The 17,829-nt window shown below is 40.5% G+C and overlaps 1 protein-coding gene across 5 annotated transcripts in view; it reads left to right on the forward strand.

Moving 5' to 3' along the window:
• The window catches only part of ppfibp2b (PPFIA binding protein 2b), a 94,702-nt gene that overhangs the window by 13,032 nt on the left and 63,841 nt on the right, over window positions 1–17,829 (forward strand). For all 5 annotated transcript variants that reach the window (XM_085464746.1, XM_085464748.1, XM_085464747.1 and 2 more), the window contains exon 2: window positions 14,874–14,978. In XM_085464746.1, coding sequence (XP_085320872.1) covers window positions 14,897–14,978 — 82 coding nt within the window. In that variant the 5' untranslated portion in view covers window positions 14,874–14,896. The remainder of the gene's footprint in view (window positions 1–14,873; window positions 14,979–17,829) is intronic.

Consider the following 17,829-nt stretch of genomic DNA (forward strand, 5'->3'; position numbering starts at 1 on the left):
CAAAATTACTCGCCAGCAGTGGAATAAATGAGCAGTGGAAAAAACCCCAGACAAATTAAGCCTTCATTATAAAATTATTTTGTCCATACACATAAATGCATAGCTTGTTTCTTAAGCCCAAAACAATTTAGGTGTCTTTGCTAAGTCCTGCTTTCTTCTGTAAAGATAACCTCACATGTTGCGTTTATGATTTTCTTTTCATATGCTCTAATGTAGAGGAAAAGGTTGAGACATCCTTAAGAGTTTGGGGCCAACGAACCAAAAGAACAACATCTGTCCCATTTTCCTTCAGCAAAAGCTGCTGGAGTTGCAGATTAAAATCATAGATTATAAAAAGCAAACTCCCAAACAGAGGCTTTGTCCATTGGAAGTAATGCTGACTGAAATTTTGCATCGAGTTACACGACTAGAGGAACAGGCTAGACAGGAACTATATGAAGTAACTGAGCAATCAGCTGGCCCACCTGGAATTTAGCTGTTGTTTCCTTACAGCTTTATCAGTGTGATGATCAAGTGATACTTTTTAAAGTCTAAACAAAAAGTCTGATTCTGGAGAAGTGCCTTGCCATTTTTTGAGGGGGTGGGGGTGTTATTTTCTATATTCTTTCTATTTAAACTGTGGCCGCTTTGTAGAAAATCTTCGGCAATCAAACCTTTTGACAATTAAATTGTGACTTTTGCTTTTCTGCTGCAAAGCTGAGCATTTTAACATGGGAGTCTACAGGGATTTACTTGCTTTTGGAAACAACCTTCAGTGGCCAGTAGAGGAACTGCAGCTTTTTTGCACTTGTGGATTTGTTCAATCTTTCAGTCCCAGAAGCTGATACTTAGGATTTTCATGCAAAATTTCTGTAACCGTTGCAGCAGAAAGAAACGCTAATGTTTGAATACAAATAGCAGAGTTGGAAGAAAGACACGGAGACATAGAGAGAGAAAGAAGGGAGAACTAAAGGACAGAACAGGGAGCGTCCTGGTCTTAAATGTCAGTGGTGCTGTCGCGTTGATGTTAATTGGTAAAGAATCTGGTGTTTCTTGTTGGCTCTGCTCCACGCGCACACACACAGTTGTATTTACCCTCTGTGACAGCAGGGGCCTGGGGGGGTTAGGTCTGGCCTCTAGCTGGTGACACTAATCTAAACAGGCTAAGTCAAATGAGGAGGAACGGTAACCCCCTCCCACCACCACCTCTGCGTGTGTGTGTGTGTCTCTTTTGTCTAAGTGTTAATGTTTAACTGTGCAGGTTCACAGGCATTCTGGCTTTTCCTGTTTGCACAAGCCCATCGCAGTAATTGTGTCTTGTGAAGGTTTTGGTGACGCTGGAATTTCTGACTTAGTCGTTCCCATTTTGCAGCAGCTTTGATGGCTTTCTAAAAAATGTTTGACAGGAAGCTGAGATTGGGACCTCTGCTGTCTTCTTGTTTGGAGAAGAAGTGCATTTCTCCAATGTTTTTAATCTCTGAGTAGAAGGCTAGCGTTAGGTCAGTGAAGGTAGAATAACCTGACGCACTTATGTAACTGTAAACATGTTTTTAAGGAAATTTCATCATTTGCATTTGTGATGTATGCACATCCAAATGTCTCGCCCAGAGGCTGTGCATATGTGAACATGTTGGAATAATGTTCCCGACCTTCTGTTCTTGTAAGGCAAATTAGAAAGCAAACTATCCAAGCAGCGTTTTTCTCAGCTCTTCACGCTCCTCTGTAAAATATCCCTTTGTATTAGAATCAAAAGTGTAGTGATGGGTGAACCCAGCTTTGTACTGATATAAAAACAAATACTGAGATGGTTTGGACATGTGCAGAGGAGGGATAGTGGATATATTGGATGAAAGATGTTGAAGATGGAGGTGCCAGGCTGGAGGAAAAGAGGAAAACCCCAGAGAAGATTCTTGGATGCTGTGAAGGAGGTCTTTCAGAGGGCTGGTGTTGGTGTAGAGGATGCTAGGCTGTGGCAACCCCCAAAGGGACAAGGGACTGCAAATGTAAAAATATGGTGCTAAATGAGTTTCTCATTTATCGTCAATGTCAGTAAATGAAGCAGTAACCCAGTGATGGATGAAACTGTTGGAAAACGACCACTGGAGTAAAGGGTTAACGGGAGCGCTGAACAGCGAGGGTCAAGCTTCCTCCCACATCCCTTCCGACCTCCTGGTGGGAAACAGGAGGTCGGAAGGGATGTGGGCCCCACAGCAGGCAGAGGTTTTGTAGTTTCTCCAGCAGAGAGTGTGTGAAAGACTTTGATGGTGAAGCAGTGAATGCCGGTCACTACAATATCCATGTGCCCTACAAATTAAGAAAGCTTAGTATCCAGAGTGATTGCATGCCACTGTGACACCACATAGTCCACTGTAGTGTTCTGCATATTACACCTTTGAGACCTTTGGTGCAATATTCAAAAACACAAATTCTTTGTGTCACGTTCCGCACAGGAACATCATATTTCCACTGTTAAATTCTTAATTGTTGTAGTGGAATATTAGATTCTTGTCACTGTGGCAGTTTTCCAGAGCAGTAAAACATATCTTGGGTGAACAGCAGGCATGTCAAAGGGCCTGGCTGCTAAAACTTTTGCTTAATAAGCTTAGATTACTCCTCTTTATTTTACTGATTTTATGAAAACGACATAACAGGCTAAGATCCTGTAAGAAAAGAAAACACTCTAGTTTTAGTTACATTTTTTCACATTTGAATTTGAAAATGAAATGGAGTGCCCACTTCGAGTCAGGGCCGAGTTCCTGCCCCAAGTGGAGGAGTTTAAATATCTCGGGGTCTTGTTCTGCAGTTCTGCTGCAGTGATGCGGACGCTGTACCGATCCGTCGTAGTGAAGAGAGAGCTGAGTATAAAAGTGAAGCTCTCAATTTACCGGTTGATCTACGTCCCTTACACTCACCTATGGTCACGAGCTGTGGGTAGTGACTGAAGGAACGAGATCACGGATACAAGCGGCAGAAATGAGCTTCCTCCGAAGGGTGGCTGGCCTCTCCTTTAGAGATACGGTGAGAAGTTCAGTCATCTGTTTAGCTGCTGCTCCACATCGAAAGGAGCCAGTTGAGGTGGTTCAGGCATCTGACAAGGATACCTCCTGGGCACCTCCTGGGTGGGGTGTTCTGGGCATGTCCCACTGGGAGGAGGCCCTGGGACAGACCAAGGACACGTTGGAGAGATTATATTTTTCGGTTGGCCTGGGTGCGCCTTGGTGTTCCCCCGGACAAGCTGGAGGAGGTGGCTGGGGAGAGAGAGGTCTGGGCTTCTCTGCTTAGGCTGCTGCCCCCGCGACCCGGCCCCGGATAAGCGGAAGAAGATGGATGGAATTTAAATGTATTTATTTAAAACAGATAGTGCCTAATAATGACCATATTGTTTGTAGTTCCAGATATAAAAACAATAAATAAGAAAATTAACAAACTGTCAGACAATGAATAACAATCCAGACAAGAAAGACATAAAATTATAACATCAAAGTCCGCAGTACAATAAGAAAATACACTGTATTTCATTGCGATACTTTTTCAGTCTATGTTTTCAGACCGTTGAATTCTCTGGACATGTAAAAAGAAGTTAGTCTTCCTCTAAGGTAATGCCCTCCTGACTGTATTTATCATCTGCTGCTGCTACTTACAGTATGTAGCATTTGAAGTGCATTAAAGCCAGTAAGTATAAATCCTCCCATATTGTTTTCGTTAATATGCTGTTTTGCTTCTGCCTTCAGTGCCGCTCTGTCTCTGAGAATCATTTGTAAAGCAAAGGCTGCAATCTGCACTGAATTACATGTCAAAACAATTTCTTTAGCAGAGACTCTCCGGAGCTCCTCTGGAGATGATTGAATGACTAGCGGGCTGAGAAATTACTGTGACAATGAATGTGTTTCACTTATATGTAACCCATTTGTGTGTGTGTGTCTGTACTTCTATCATCCTCTTCTGATGATTAGTAATAAGCTGTGCTTATGATGACAGTCCAGAGGCTAAGTGCCGCTCATTGTCAGCTCCTATCAGCTCTGCTGTTTGCATTTGTTGAGGAAGCTCTGCCTTGTGGGTAAAATCTCTCTTCTACTGTCTCTTTGTACTTTGTCTTGTCTTCATGTGCATTTGGTTAAATTATAGTACGAGTGATAATCTGGCCTCGTTACTTCATGGTGTGTTGATTGTTATGATCCGAGTTGCATGTTATCAAAGCTAGCCGAAAGTTTGTGCGCTAAATGGCAGTTGGTGGAATTGAGGGTTTGCTAAGTGAGAAGATTATTTTATGTTTTTTTTAATGGTATACTTCATGTAATTATGACAGAAATGCATAAGTTTCAGGTAAAAGAGCCCAGATCCATTAGCTATGAGCCAGTCAGAGGCATGAACTTCAACATTTGGGCTTTTTAGATGCTTCTTCTGATTGTTTTCAGTTCGTGAAGTCATAGTTCCTGAATTCTGTCAAAACGGAGAATTATTTGTTTGCTCAGCTGCAGCATTTTTGGAGCTTGTCTTTGTTAGTGGCTCAGATGACAGAATCTTATCTTGTTTTGGATGTTTCTTGGGAGTCATATTTTTTACTTTATCTAACTCATAGTTCAAAAATAGCCTTTCTTTATCTTAGTTTAGCTCTCAGTTTATTCCCTGAAACAACAAAGCATTTTAACTCGTCTCAATTTCAGCCAACTTTGTTCTGCCCCAAAAGCTTGATTCTGCTCATCTGGATCTTTCAGTGGGAGAAACATTTTGTCACTCATCCAAATGACTATTTCAGTCTCAGCTGAAGAAGGGCATTTGCACAATGACTGACACTAGCATGCATCAAGCATGCATCAAGACAACTTTGTTCTGATTGTCTGCCCCTCATCAAGAAAACCCTTCAACAGGTGGATGAAGCTTTTGTGGTCAAAGCTGGAGCTGAATGCCCAGGATGACAAAATCGGTGATGTCACCTCTATATAGGTTGACATCATACAAAGGGAAGAGAAGACAAAGTTTGAAACTGTGCATTTAGGATAGACTGAAGTCTGAGCCTTTGGCTTGCTCAGTACAAGAAAAGCCATGATAGGCTCTTTAGCTTTGAACACTGCTGCAGAAGTGCTTTAAATATGTATTACACAACGACCAATAGAGAAAAATAAATGACTAGATTTTTAGCCAGGAATGCCTTAGATGCCGCATCTCGTCCTAATTTCCACCTGTGCACTGATGGTTAAATCAAAGATCATTCTTTGCACTGTGCTTCTAAACTGTCAGCACAAAAAAGGCACACAGTTCTTTCACAGCTTTAATCTTTTGATCTTAGCCGTTGGTCCCCTCGGGCAAGTTGTTACACTGACAATTACTACAGTCAGGCAGCTCTGCAGCTGACATTACAAGAATGTGGAAGTACTCGACACCTTCCTGGTACGTGTATACTGACACAAGAGGGGCCTGTAACCTCTCCTTGAGGCTGCTGCTACAAGTTTAACTATGTACAGTCAAAGTCGATAGGCTTATTCATCTTGGAAGAAATTATTTTTTATGGTATTCCAAGAATGTCAAATGACTGATCAGGCTTTTTGAAATTAGCAATCTAAATAAACGATTTTATTGTAAAGGTTTACTGTTATCTATCAGCATTAACATTAACTGCATTATATACTCTGACTGTTTTATTATAACACAGTTGTCAGAACTTGGAGTCAACATGCACTCATCATAGGCATGAATGTCATGGTAGTTTTGGTCTTGAAATTATTTCTTTGAACTGTTACACATGAATACATCTTTAATGACTTTAAAAAACTAGAGTTGGGTGAACAAGTTAGAATTTATTTTAGATTTTCTCTAAGGCTCAAAAGTATAATATATATATTATATATACTTAATTGTGCTAACTGTTCTACAGTGTCTTTGAACTTGACAAGATGAACGCCTATAAGCTCCTCTTTAAGAATGATGGTTGACAACAGCTGGTAATTTCTCTTTGCTGACATAAAAAGCCACCAAAGTGAGTGTTGTCAAAAAGCACTCATTGCATTGACCAATACTCAGAAAATGGGGAAAGTCCAAGGAACTCCGTGAAGATAGGTAGGAGAGTTGTAGATTTACAAAAGCTAGGAAGGTCTCAACTGAGATTTCCAGGAATTTCTATTCATCTGCTATTCATCTTACTTTTCCAAAGTCTCAAAGAAAACTCAAACTGCCCCCCAACATGAGAGAAAATTGGTTAGGATGTCGAGGAACAACCCAGGAACCAACAGGAATCAAGCCTGCCATGACCTGGAAACTGCTGGCACACCAGCGTCACTGTCGACAGTGAAGCAAGTTTTATATCGCCATGAGCGTCCATGCTTAGGCTGCTGCACCCGCGATCCGGGTCTGGATAAGCGGAAGAAGATTTTTATAGTGAAAGAAAACAAAGACTGGGCAGTTTGGCCATAATGACAACAGGTGTGTTTGGTGGAGTAAAGGTGAGGCTTTCAAACCAAAGAACATTGTACCGGCTCTCAGTCCTATTGACAATTTGTGGACTATTATTAAAAGCTGGGTTGGTGCCAGGAAACCAACCCATTTAAATGAACTCTACTAATTCTGCCAAGACGAGTGATCAAATCCAGCCAGCCAGAATTATGCCAGAAGCTTGTTGATGGACAACGAAAGCTCTTGGTTCTCAGTGAGTTTTTCATTTTCACTCTGCCATGTTGAACTGCAGCTGCAATGGTAGTTCATCCTCTGCTCGGAAGATCCGCTTGGACCTGGGCCGCTCTAACCAGACCCAGCAGCATTTTGAAAGCTGGATTGTTTGCACTATACACAGACTACATATTGAAACAAGGACAATTGGTGCTAACTGCTCTCTAATACCACTTAGCAAATTTAATGTTTGCAGCAGAGAAACATAACAATTAATTTAGGAAAGCCTGTGTGCAATACAAGGAGAAGCACTCAAGTAGTGTCAAAAACAGTGCCACGGATAGAATTCATATCTCTGGAAAACATTTGATATGATATGACTCCTCTGACTCATTTACTCTTCCTGTGACTCTTGTCAGTGGCAGCTCAGGCATGGAGTTATTATTCACGCACCGGATTGGGAAAGATTTGGACCCGTTTAAAAAAGAAATGTAGGAAAATCCATGTTGTTGATGTGTTTTTTCTAAATGGAAAATACACATGTATATCCTACTGTGAGTAGTAGTGCCTACTTAAAGGGAAAAATCAGCTCTGCAGTTATAAAACATCCTCTCATGGATCTAGGCGATGTCCTCTAAAGAGAAAAAGGACACATTTCATTAGAGGACACCAGGTCAGTCTGCCTGTACACAGTAATAACAGCATGATGGTCACAATGAATGCGTTGTGACAGTGTAAAAGAAGCCTAGTTAACAAATAAGTACTAATTTGTTACAGCTCCAGTTTACCTGCCCTTTTATTTACCTTTTATGACTTGCATAGATTGTCCTCACTTCATGTAAATAACACGAAGCTTATGAAAAACAGACTGGAAATAGATTTGAAGTGATGTTTGGATATTCCCATTGCTGTTTGCTGCCCTCATGATTATCATTGACTGGAAGTCATGTGTTGTTTTGTGTTATGGTTCATTACCCTCACTCTGAGGACAAATAGATTACAGTAGAAATGAGAGCAGAAGTCAACTGGACTGATGGAGTATAACACAGTTGCAGGAAAAAAGAATCAGATGATCCGCAGAGAGCTGAAAACAGAGCCACGTTTCACTGAGAGACCTGAACGAAGCAGAACCAACTTGAATCAAAAGCACTTCAGCAGAACTAAATAGGACAAAAAAGAGCTGAGCAGTTCAACACGGAGCAGTGCGGCGCTGCGAGTCACATTAAACTATATATTCTTGGCCACCCAGCAGCAACGCATCAGCCACGGTTCACGGATCACACCCACAGTCACACACTAGAAAAGATAATCTAACCCGTGTTCAAGCCCACAGACTTAGCTTTGAGAAGATGCTTTTTATAGCTTTTCTCTCTGTATGTGTCTGTGTGTGACGCTGGTGGTGAGCCTGAGGAGACAATAGCCCACTTACAAAGACATAATCTTCCTTAAAAAAAGAAAGAAAGTTAGACTTCTTGCTGTTTTGACAAAGCAGAAACTCAACCATAGGGCCATGGAGGCTGAGGTGCTGGAGAGCAAAGCTATCTCAGAAGGCACAGTGTCACTGTAGGAGTTCAGTTTTGTCCAAGAGCACTTTCCTCTACATCAAGTATATGTGAATCTTGACTACGATGCAAATCAGTACAGTTAGTGGAAGTGTTCATGTCTTGCTCCAAAGCTAGCGCTTTACCGCTACGAATAGAAAAAAAAGCACTTGAATGAATGTGTGTGATTAATTGAATGAGGCAGGTAGTAAAAGGTAGTCACTTTGAGTTTTCAATTGGATTGAGAAAGTATCAATCATTTGTGTAAGTTGGAAATGAAGGTTTTTAATTCATGCTGCGGATGGGTCGATCGATGATGGTCAGAGTGAGTCGCGCTAGCTTATAAACAAAACCATTTTTTTTAAAGTTTGTTATCTAATGAATGCATTAAGTCTGCCTTGACTGTGTCCTCCCCACACAGAAACATATTTTAGAGATATAAAATTTTAATGAGTAAGCAGCACTAGAGCCCTAAAGTAGAATGAAAGAAGAAGCAAGCAGATGTTAAGAATTCCTACTGTGAGCTAATACCCATTGCATTGCTGTTCACTAACTACAGTAGGCTGTATGTGAAGTAGGCTCTGCACTTTCTTTCTCATCATGCTGGAAGTGGAAAATAAACTTCCTCCTGTTGTGTTTTTGTGTTTGAATCATACAGTCTGCATTATGGAGGGTGGATTTCATCATGAACACTGTGCCCCCTCTTTCCCAGCAGTGGTGGTATTGGCCTTTGACAGTTGGCAGAGTGATGGGGGATGACAGGAGCCCAGGGTTGGATCATGTAGTCTAGCATGTAATGACTATATAGGGAACTACTGAGTCAGATGCTGAGACCAAAAAAATGCTGCAAACACTTATTATTATATTAGGTAACTGTTGGTTACAGCTGGTTCTGCTGCCCCCTTGTGGCAGAAAATCAAGTACTGCAGCTTTAAGTGTCAGAAACTGCAGTTCCTCTAATAGCCACTTGAGTCTGGCTCCAAAAGGGAGTCATTCCCCATAGATTTTGTTTCGATGCCTGACTTTATATATGGAATTAACACGTCTGCTGCCTAAAAAACTGCGATTTCCATATATTTCATTTCCTCAGGCGAGTCAGAGACTGTGGTGGGACACGCATGTTGGGAACAAACCTGCATGATCTAAATTTTGCTTGTGCATTTTTTCTGTTCTCAAACATTTCAGCACACACATAGTTACTGAGGCCTTTTGAGAGTTGCTGTAGTGGGGAAAAAGAAAGGTCGTGCCATTTAAATGGCCGTTTCCATTGTCAGGTAAAGTTTTCAGTGCCAGTTTAGAGGCACTAAAAACTAAAATACTCCCATGACAGTTTGGACCAGGTCTGATAAGATTTCATTTTCTGTTAACCTCATGTTTGAGTAACGGCTAGTCTGAGTTTTCTCTGCTGACTTTGCTTTTTTTGATTTCTCGCCAAAGACTGAAACATTCGGCCAACCAACACAGAGTTACACCATTAGATGTTTTTATTCTTTTGCTTCTTTGTTTGATGCTGGACTTCATCCTATTTTCCTCATAATTACTTTGTTTCGACATTTTCCTCTGTGCACTTTCTCTGTTTGCTTTTACTTTATTCTTGTAAGCAACACTTGATTTATTTGCTTGCTGTACTCTGGATATGTGGTTGAACACATGAACACACATAGACGTACTAATCTAGCTACCCTTTCTGTTTATCTTCACAGTCTTTACCTCCTGACTTTCATATGCAGTGTCTCTTTCATACAAGCTTTGGCAGTGTTGTTCAGTTGCACAGAGCATGAAGGTGACGAGGGGGGAGCGGGTGCGATGGCATATAACAGTAGACAAACTCCCTGGTTTTCAATGAAGTGAACGGAACAGATCTCTTGATATGAGTTCACACAGGCAGATGTTTGATCACATGACACACTCGTGGATCAAATGCATGCTTTGTTTTGAAGCCCTCGTTGGCCGAGTCAACAATTTCAACACCTGAATCTCGTCCGGCGCCAGAAGATTCTGTTTTATTTCTTTGAAGGGTTTTTAAATCAAAGCACTTTGGATTTTTTTTTCAGTCTGAAATGGGAAGTGTTTGGTTCTCAAACCTGCAGCAAGCATATAGAGTCGCTTTGTGAGACAAATGTGCTTGGATTGCAGCGTGCTGGATTTGAGGATATTTAGATAGCAGTTTATCCCCACTTGCAGCAGGCTGCAGGGCAGTAGGTATTTCTAAATGGTGTGAATGCAAGAGGTGGCTATGCAGAGAGGTGCTGACCAGTCGTGCATTGTTGTTCGGAAGCTGTTCTGTCAACATGGAAACCTGGTGAAACTGGAGCAGTGGCTACAAAGCAAGTTTACCCACTTTTCCTTATCTTTCCCTGACATCAGAAATCAGGCTAGGCGGTCACAAGAAGGTGGTTATCAACTCTTCAGTATAACCCAGGATTTCCAAATCTAACTGTGAGCACATTCACAAAAGAGGCAGTATTGGCATCACATGACCAGCTGAGAGCACAGACAGGTCTACTTACAGCAGTATAGACTATAAAATTCAAAAAATACAAAGGAGTTAAGCATGTAATACATACTAAAAGCGACACAGTGTTCATCTTTCCATAAAGTTTTGTAAACTGAATAAAAGTGACATGCTTTCTTATGCCAAAAGAAAATGACCACTGACCGGATGTGTAAGAACCATAAACCTTCTCTCTGTCTGCACACAAAGGTCCAAAGCAGCTTCCAGGAATGTCAGCTCTGCTTTCTGTTTAGGCTTTGATTTTGTACATGTTCATCTCTTATCTTGAGCATAACTTAAGTGGAGCCTGTTAGTTCTGCACTATAAGTTAACATAACGAGATACCTCAGTAGGATGTGAGTCGCTGAAAACCCAGCGTTAACCCTCACTAAGTCCCAAATCCTGCATCATAGCACAGGCCCCTACTTGCTTAGAGGACAGGTTGTAATGGTCTGAGTAATGAGATGTGTTGGGCTCATCTTACTCATGAAACTGGTACTTGAATTAAGCTGTAAAAGTAGTTTTAAAAAAAATGTGTATTTTTAGCTGTAGACATGAAGTTTCGGATATGTCCCGTCAGCACATGAGGTTAGAGACCGGATTAAATTTGGCCGAGTATCCGCTTTCCTTTTGACTCAGGTGAGAGAGCTGTCAACACTGAGGAGGGTGTAGCTGTAAGAAACAGGTCACATTTATCTCCACGTTTGACAAACATGTTTTTCTGGAGTGCATCTGCGATCGTGGGAAAAGGCGTGTCTGTTTTCTCACATCCATGAATGAGCAAGCCTGTCATGTTCACACACACTACCTAATTGCTCTTTGACTGTAACAGGCGACTGATGGGATATCAAACACCTTAAATAAGCTCTCCAGTATGTACTTTCTCTTTTTTAATAGCTTCTTTCTGCAAAGTAAGTTTGAAAATTGTCATCTTAGTTAAGGTGCTTTAAGAAAGCAGTGAAAAGATGATAAAAGTGAAAATATATTAATTTTCAGTTAGTGTGAAGCAGTTTCAGTGTGACACATCTCTTTAGCAAGAGCAATCTATCCACTCACACGCAAACTCAGAGGCTCTCACACGCATACACACACACACACACACACACACACACACACACCCTGACCACTCAACCCTCTCACATAGAAACCTCTCTCCACAGTGGATCTTGTTCTTTACACTTTGTATAGTCAGCTCTGTGGAGATCAGTAATCTCTGTGTATCAGCACCTTTATATGCAGTCTCACTGTAAAACTGTGATTACCTTAGTTTCACACACTGTGGCCCTTTCAAGCTCACACACACACACACACACACACACATACAGTGGACACAAAGGCGATGTTGTTCTGTCGAGGTCAACAATGCAGCTGGACAGAGACAGTGTGTCACAGTATCTGAATGGTGCTGTCACCCTCGGCCTGCGCATGCTAATATGGAGTCATTTATAATGAACATAACACTGGGCATTATTTAAACACATGCTTCTTCATCTGTGCACACAAATGCACACTGTAGCTCTGTCCAGTTACCAAAAAGTAATGTTGGGGTAGTCATTTGTAAAAAAGCACGCAGGTTTAAACCATTTAAAAGTCAGTTTGTTCCCACAGAATGGCAAAATTATGGAAGCCCTTTTCTGCCGCTAAAAAAAAGTATCCATAACTTGAAATTTTGAGTTATTTTCTCAAATTTTGACTTATTATCTCAAAATTTTGAGAAAAGTAACTGGAAATTTCAAGTTAGCATTGCCAGTCAGTATCAATCTGCGGGAATTACGTCATTTCCGTGTTACCCGGAAGCCCTCAGCTACAAATGCTACAGCTAAGCTACCAGTATTACAGCCAGTCACGAATACACAAATTGCTGACTATTTTCAGCGTGGCTTCACAAATTATGAAATCCTTGTGTTATTAGCTGAATCGCATGGCGTTATTATCAGCAAACGTACTCTCGATTTTTGAATGCGCATTCCTCTGCGCCGTATCCTTCTGGATAACAAGAAAATGACGTCATTCATGTAGATTACCGATTGGCAGAGCTAACCCGAAATTTCGAGTTACTTTTCTCAAAATTTTGAGTAAATAAGTCAAAATTTCAAGGACGATAACTTGAAATTTCAAGTTATGGATACTTTTTTTTGTGGCAGAAACGGGCTTCCATATAAAATACTACAAGCACAGTTATATTTACTAATATGACTGTAATAAGTAATAAACACAAGGACCTTTGGATGTTCAGTCATCCTATTATGTTCTCTTAATTACAGTAGGTAAAGTCATTCATTAGTCTTTGTCTCTGCACCTACTCTACCCTGCTGTGTTATTATTATTGTTATATTTTAAATGCTTTCAAAGGCTCCATTAACCCCCGGAGTAGTAGCCGCCTGCAGCGTACTGCAAAGCTCCAGAGGCAGACAGCGGCCAGCTTTGCTGTTTCTTTCTTTCTTTCTTTTTTAACAATCGAAGACTGATTTTGTTCGTGTATTTCATATTTTATTTGACAGTCCTGACAGACAAACTCACACACACAGACACACACACACACACCCATCACATTACATCATGGGGAATCTTTGAGGAATTCTGATGCTGTCTTACAGAGTAATGACAGCATGTTACTGTAATTCCATTCAGTGTGTTTCATGTTGATTTTCATTGTCACTTGTCATGATGATGTGCCAGTTGGTGCTAATGCAGATGAGCATTAGTGTGCTGTGCAGGGGGGTTTATTCTCCCACGCGTCAGTAGATTACATCACCGTCCTTCCTCTTCGATTTGAACATGATGATGTCTGTTTGTTTGTAAGCTGGCATGACAGCGTGACAGCAGTGTGAGAGCCTTGAAGGAGAGATGACAGAAAAAGGATGAGTGCCAGGCAAAGAAGGGAGGACTGGGAGGGCTGAAAAGCAGGAAACAAGGATGCCAGGAGTCGGAGGGCAGCCGGAGGCGGTGATGATGGATGGAAAGCCATGGCTGTTCTTGTACGGTTGTTCCTAGTTACATGTATGCTGCCTCTGTGCACGTAGTGAGGATTTTTTAAAGAGAGTTTGTGGGTTATATCTGTGTCTGTAAAATAAAACAAAACACAAAACAATGACGTACGCTGTGTCAATGCAAAGACCTCAAAACTCAGCAAAAAGCCTGAGAGAGATTTTTAATCAAATTAAAAGAACATTTAAACATTTATCGTCATTTTTTTGGACCCTGGTGGTGACTGATGGTTAATGCAGCTTATTATTTTTATTAGTGCTTTATTTATCCAGGTAAAAAAATCTCATTGAGATTAAAAATCTTACTTCCAAGAGAGACCTGGCATCATGGCAACAAAAGTCACATACCACATAGGTATATAACTTTAGTCCAAAGTAACTCTTTGTTGTCCTGTGAGTCACTGTTAGGGACAAAAATTGTTAACCTCAAAAAACCCATTGATGCAATTAAGCTTTTACTAGCGGTGCACCAATATATCGGCCTATTGTTGTTGTTGTTATTGGCCCTGTTGACCGATACTGGCAGAATTTATGGTTATTATTAGTAATATTAGAATCAGAATCCACCATCAATAATCTTCTTCTGCTTATCCGGGGCGGGGTTGTGGGGGCAGCAGCCTAAGCAGAGAAGCCCAGTTTATCCGGGGAAACACCAAGGCGTTCCCAAGCCATCCGAGAGATTATCAGAATACTTAATCCGTAAGGAAATTATGTGGTTACAGTTGCTCCAAGACAATAAGAACAGTTACAGACTGAACTAAATTAAGGAATTCAATATATTACAACATTATAAAATATAAGGAATAGCTCTAATATATACAACAGCTCAATTTTAAATATCCAGAATATTATATAGATTAAATATATATGATAGATCTTTTACTCTAAACTGTAAAACTTTGTTATTTTCATATTAGTTGCCAAATACTAAAATCCATCCATTTTCAACTGGTGAAATGTAAGAAAAATCATGGGAACAGCTATAACTACTTTCAAACAGACCAGTTTTTAAAAAAAATAAAGATTTGTTTTCTTAGCACAAAAAGAATCAGATTTAGTCTTCTTTTGTATCTCCATATGAATATGCATAACCTTTGGGTAAGTAAAACCCTCCCTGTCTCTAGGAGTGGTGCAGCACTGGTCTCTATGTTTTGGTTTGGGGAACCACTCGCTACTCCAGAAATCCACAAATATATATTTTTTTCTGTCAAAGTCTTGAGTACGTTGTACAGCAAGTTGCTACTTAACTTATTTTTTTTATTTCTTCTGTAGAACATCAGAACACCTGAGATCTGATGCTACCTGCCATCACCATGGAAACAGAGGCCAGTCACATGCTCGAGGCGGCACTGGAGCAGATGGACGACATCATTGCAGGTAAAGGCTAGAAAGCAACAGGTGTAAACTTTGAGTTAGTGTTTAGAGGTGAGTGGAAGTCTCAGCATGTCATGAACCAGTATCTGCACACAGGTTGGCTTCTCCAGCACCGTGTGCTACAAATAAGCATCATCTGGTCTGTATTAATGCTGTAACACTGCTCCGTACTGCTGTTGTAATTTGGGCAATTAGTGATTGTTACTGAGAACTAAAGTGGAAACTTTGTGCATCAGCCACAGCAACATAATTAAAAAAATATGTTTGCCGGCACCAGAAGCGTCCAGAACGTAAGTGGTATATTTGTTGCTACTCATAGACTGTATGTTAAAGATGGACTGAACCACTATGATGTCACGCACTCTGGTTCATTTTTACCATTCCGACGTAAAAGGCTGATGAGGTATTGCTGGGTGGGTGAGGTGGGCACCCAAGTTTGTGAAAGTGATAACTCGGGAATGAAGCAACGCAGGAGTTTTAAAATGATACCGTAGGCGTATCTGCTAAACATCTTGGATGAGTCTCAGTGACCTCGACCACAAGGTCAGAGGTCAAATTTTCTGAAAATCTCTGAAAATCTTAGAAATGCTATAACTTAAGAACAATGCGATAAAGACTTTTTAAATTGATACGATAGGCGTGTCTACTAGGAGGCTGACAGGTAGCACTGTCCGTGGCCTGTATTTTAAAGCCTTGGCCTGAGCTTCTTGTTCATTGCTATCTGAAACCAGGAGTCAGCATGCTCATGCATTAGTGGCTTGTCAGGCAGAAAATAGGCCTGCTCTGAAGCATGCAATGCTTTATCCTCGTTCTGAACATTGATGGGGAACATAATTTACAAAGTGAAAAGTATTTTTGGAGTAGTTACTGAAGTCACATATCAAGGAAACCTGAGGGTGGTTTCCCCTTATCCGTCTATACAGCTGGAAGTCTGTGTTTTTGCAGCCAGAGTCGCTGCCCTTGTCTAATCCATCTGATTCATATACCTTCAGGCTTGTCGATTCATTTGTCAGTACTGGGTTTTCCCTGCACCCAAAATTGATCAGAACCCAGTAAGGAAGCAGACATGAGAGCTGAGTCGTTTGTGGCAACTGTATCAATAAAATCTTGTCAGTATCCATCCCCAGTCATAGGTGTATGTGTGACAATGCATTTGTATTTATTTTTTTACAGTAGAGCTGCAGGAAATGATTATGTACAATATTGATAAAGCTTCAACTTATGACAAGCAAACACATTGTCAAGCACATTATGTAACCTATAAGGTCAAAGGTCAAAAGGGCTACATGAGTGCAGATTGTTTACCATTCTTCAGCCGTAAAATATAACTTACTAGAGCTAAAAATGATATAGTTCAGTGTTTGGGTTTGCTTTGAGTTCAGCTCATACCTTTTTTTTGTGATCCATAAGTTAAAATTTTGGCCTATTATCTTAAACTTTTGACTTGCTAACCCCAAATTTCAAGCTAATTTCTCAATTTTGAGTTATTTTCTCAAAAGGTTGAGTTAATAAGATAACATTTTGAGATATTAACCCCATGTAACAGTGTAAAATTTCTGAACACAGCAGGTTAATAAATGGCAGGCTTGCAATGGTGAGACTGCCTCGTTTTCTGTGTTTGTACAGTATAACAAAGTTTGTTGCAGGCAGCTCAGCCTTGGACAGAAAAGATTAGACTGACAGTGGGGTAAATGTTTAATGTGATCGAGCAGCATGATGTGGGAAAACACATCAGTTCAGTCACAAGGTTAGGGAGAGAAGGACCGACGCGGAGGATTTCCTGTGAATCCGTCAGAATCAGAAATGTTTTGGTCACTAATGAAAGTAAAATTTTGGTAAATGGTAAACTATTAGTAGTTACTTTACTATCTCTTGTGGTGACTGATGAAACTGTTTTGATAGTGAGTTAATCATTTTTTGTAATTTTCTCATTTGCTGGATATCTGTGGAAACTTCAACCAATCAAGTAATTTTTAAAAATAACACTGTCAGTTATTCCCAGTTTTGTTAGTCGAGGCAGTTCATCAATTGAGAAAATAATCAGCAGATGAAATAAAATTGCAGTTGTATTCTCACAGTTGCCCTGCGACTTATTTTCACACAGACAAGTGGAGAAAAGAGGCTTTACTGCTATCATTGTTGTAATTGTTGTTACTATTTGCCATCAATGTGCTGATCTCACCCAGGCCTTTGAGCTTGCTGTTCCGGCTCTCACTGACCACAAATAGAAAGACATTAAAAATGCCATTAGCGATAGCATCAGCCAGTCGCTAACGAGGAAATTAGAGCCACTTATCAGGAATTTAGATATGTCGGTCATATTGCATTCCATGATCAAGACAGCTTTTTCTGTGCTTTTGGGGTCGAAAAGCTTCTTGCGGTAATACTTGTGAAAGCACTCTGCTGGTTAACGATTTTGGTGTTGGTGTTGTTTTTGATCTGTTTGCAGGCAGAGGAGCAGCTGCAAACCTTTATCACAGCTACCTTTTAATAAGTTGTCTATATGCTGCCAGTCCTGGGATGTAGATGTTATCAGACGCAGACGGGTCACAGAGTAAAGGCTGTTAATGGTGCAGAAATAAATTATTAGGACTACCTCTGAAATTAAAATGCTTTACAGTTGTAATCAGTTACATACACATTTACTAATACAAGGCCTTGACAGTGTACTAAGTAGCGGGCAACTTGAACTTGCCATTGCATCACAATTTGCATGCTTTGCTTACCTGACATTCAATTCAATTCAATTCAGTTTTATTTATATAGTGCCAAATCACAACAAAAGTCGCCTCAAGGCGCTTCATATATACAGAGAAAAACCCAACAATCATATGACCCCCTATGAGCAAGCACT

Source organism: Copadichromis virginalis, linkage group LG7 (assembly GCF_057382275.1).
Source record: "Copadichromis virginalis isolate Kocher_CV1m ecotype Utaka linkage group LG7, C_Virginalis_male_GT1.1, whole genome shotgun sequence".
In the NCBI taxonomy this organism is placed as follows: domain Eukaryota; kingdom Metazoa; phylum Chordata; class Actinopteri; order Cichliformes; family Cichlidae; genus Copadichromis; species Copadichromis virginalis.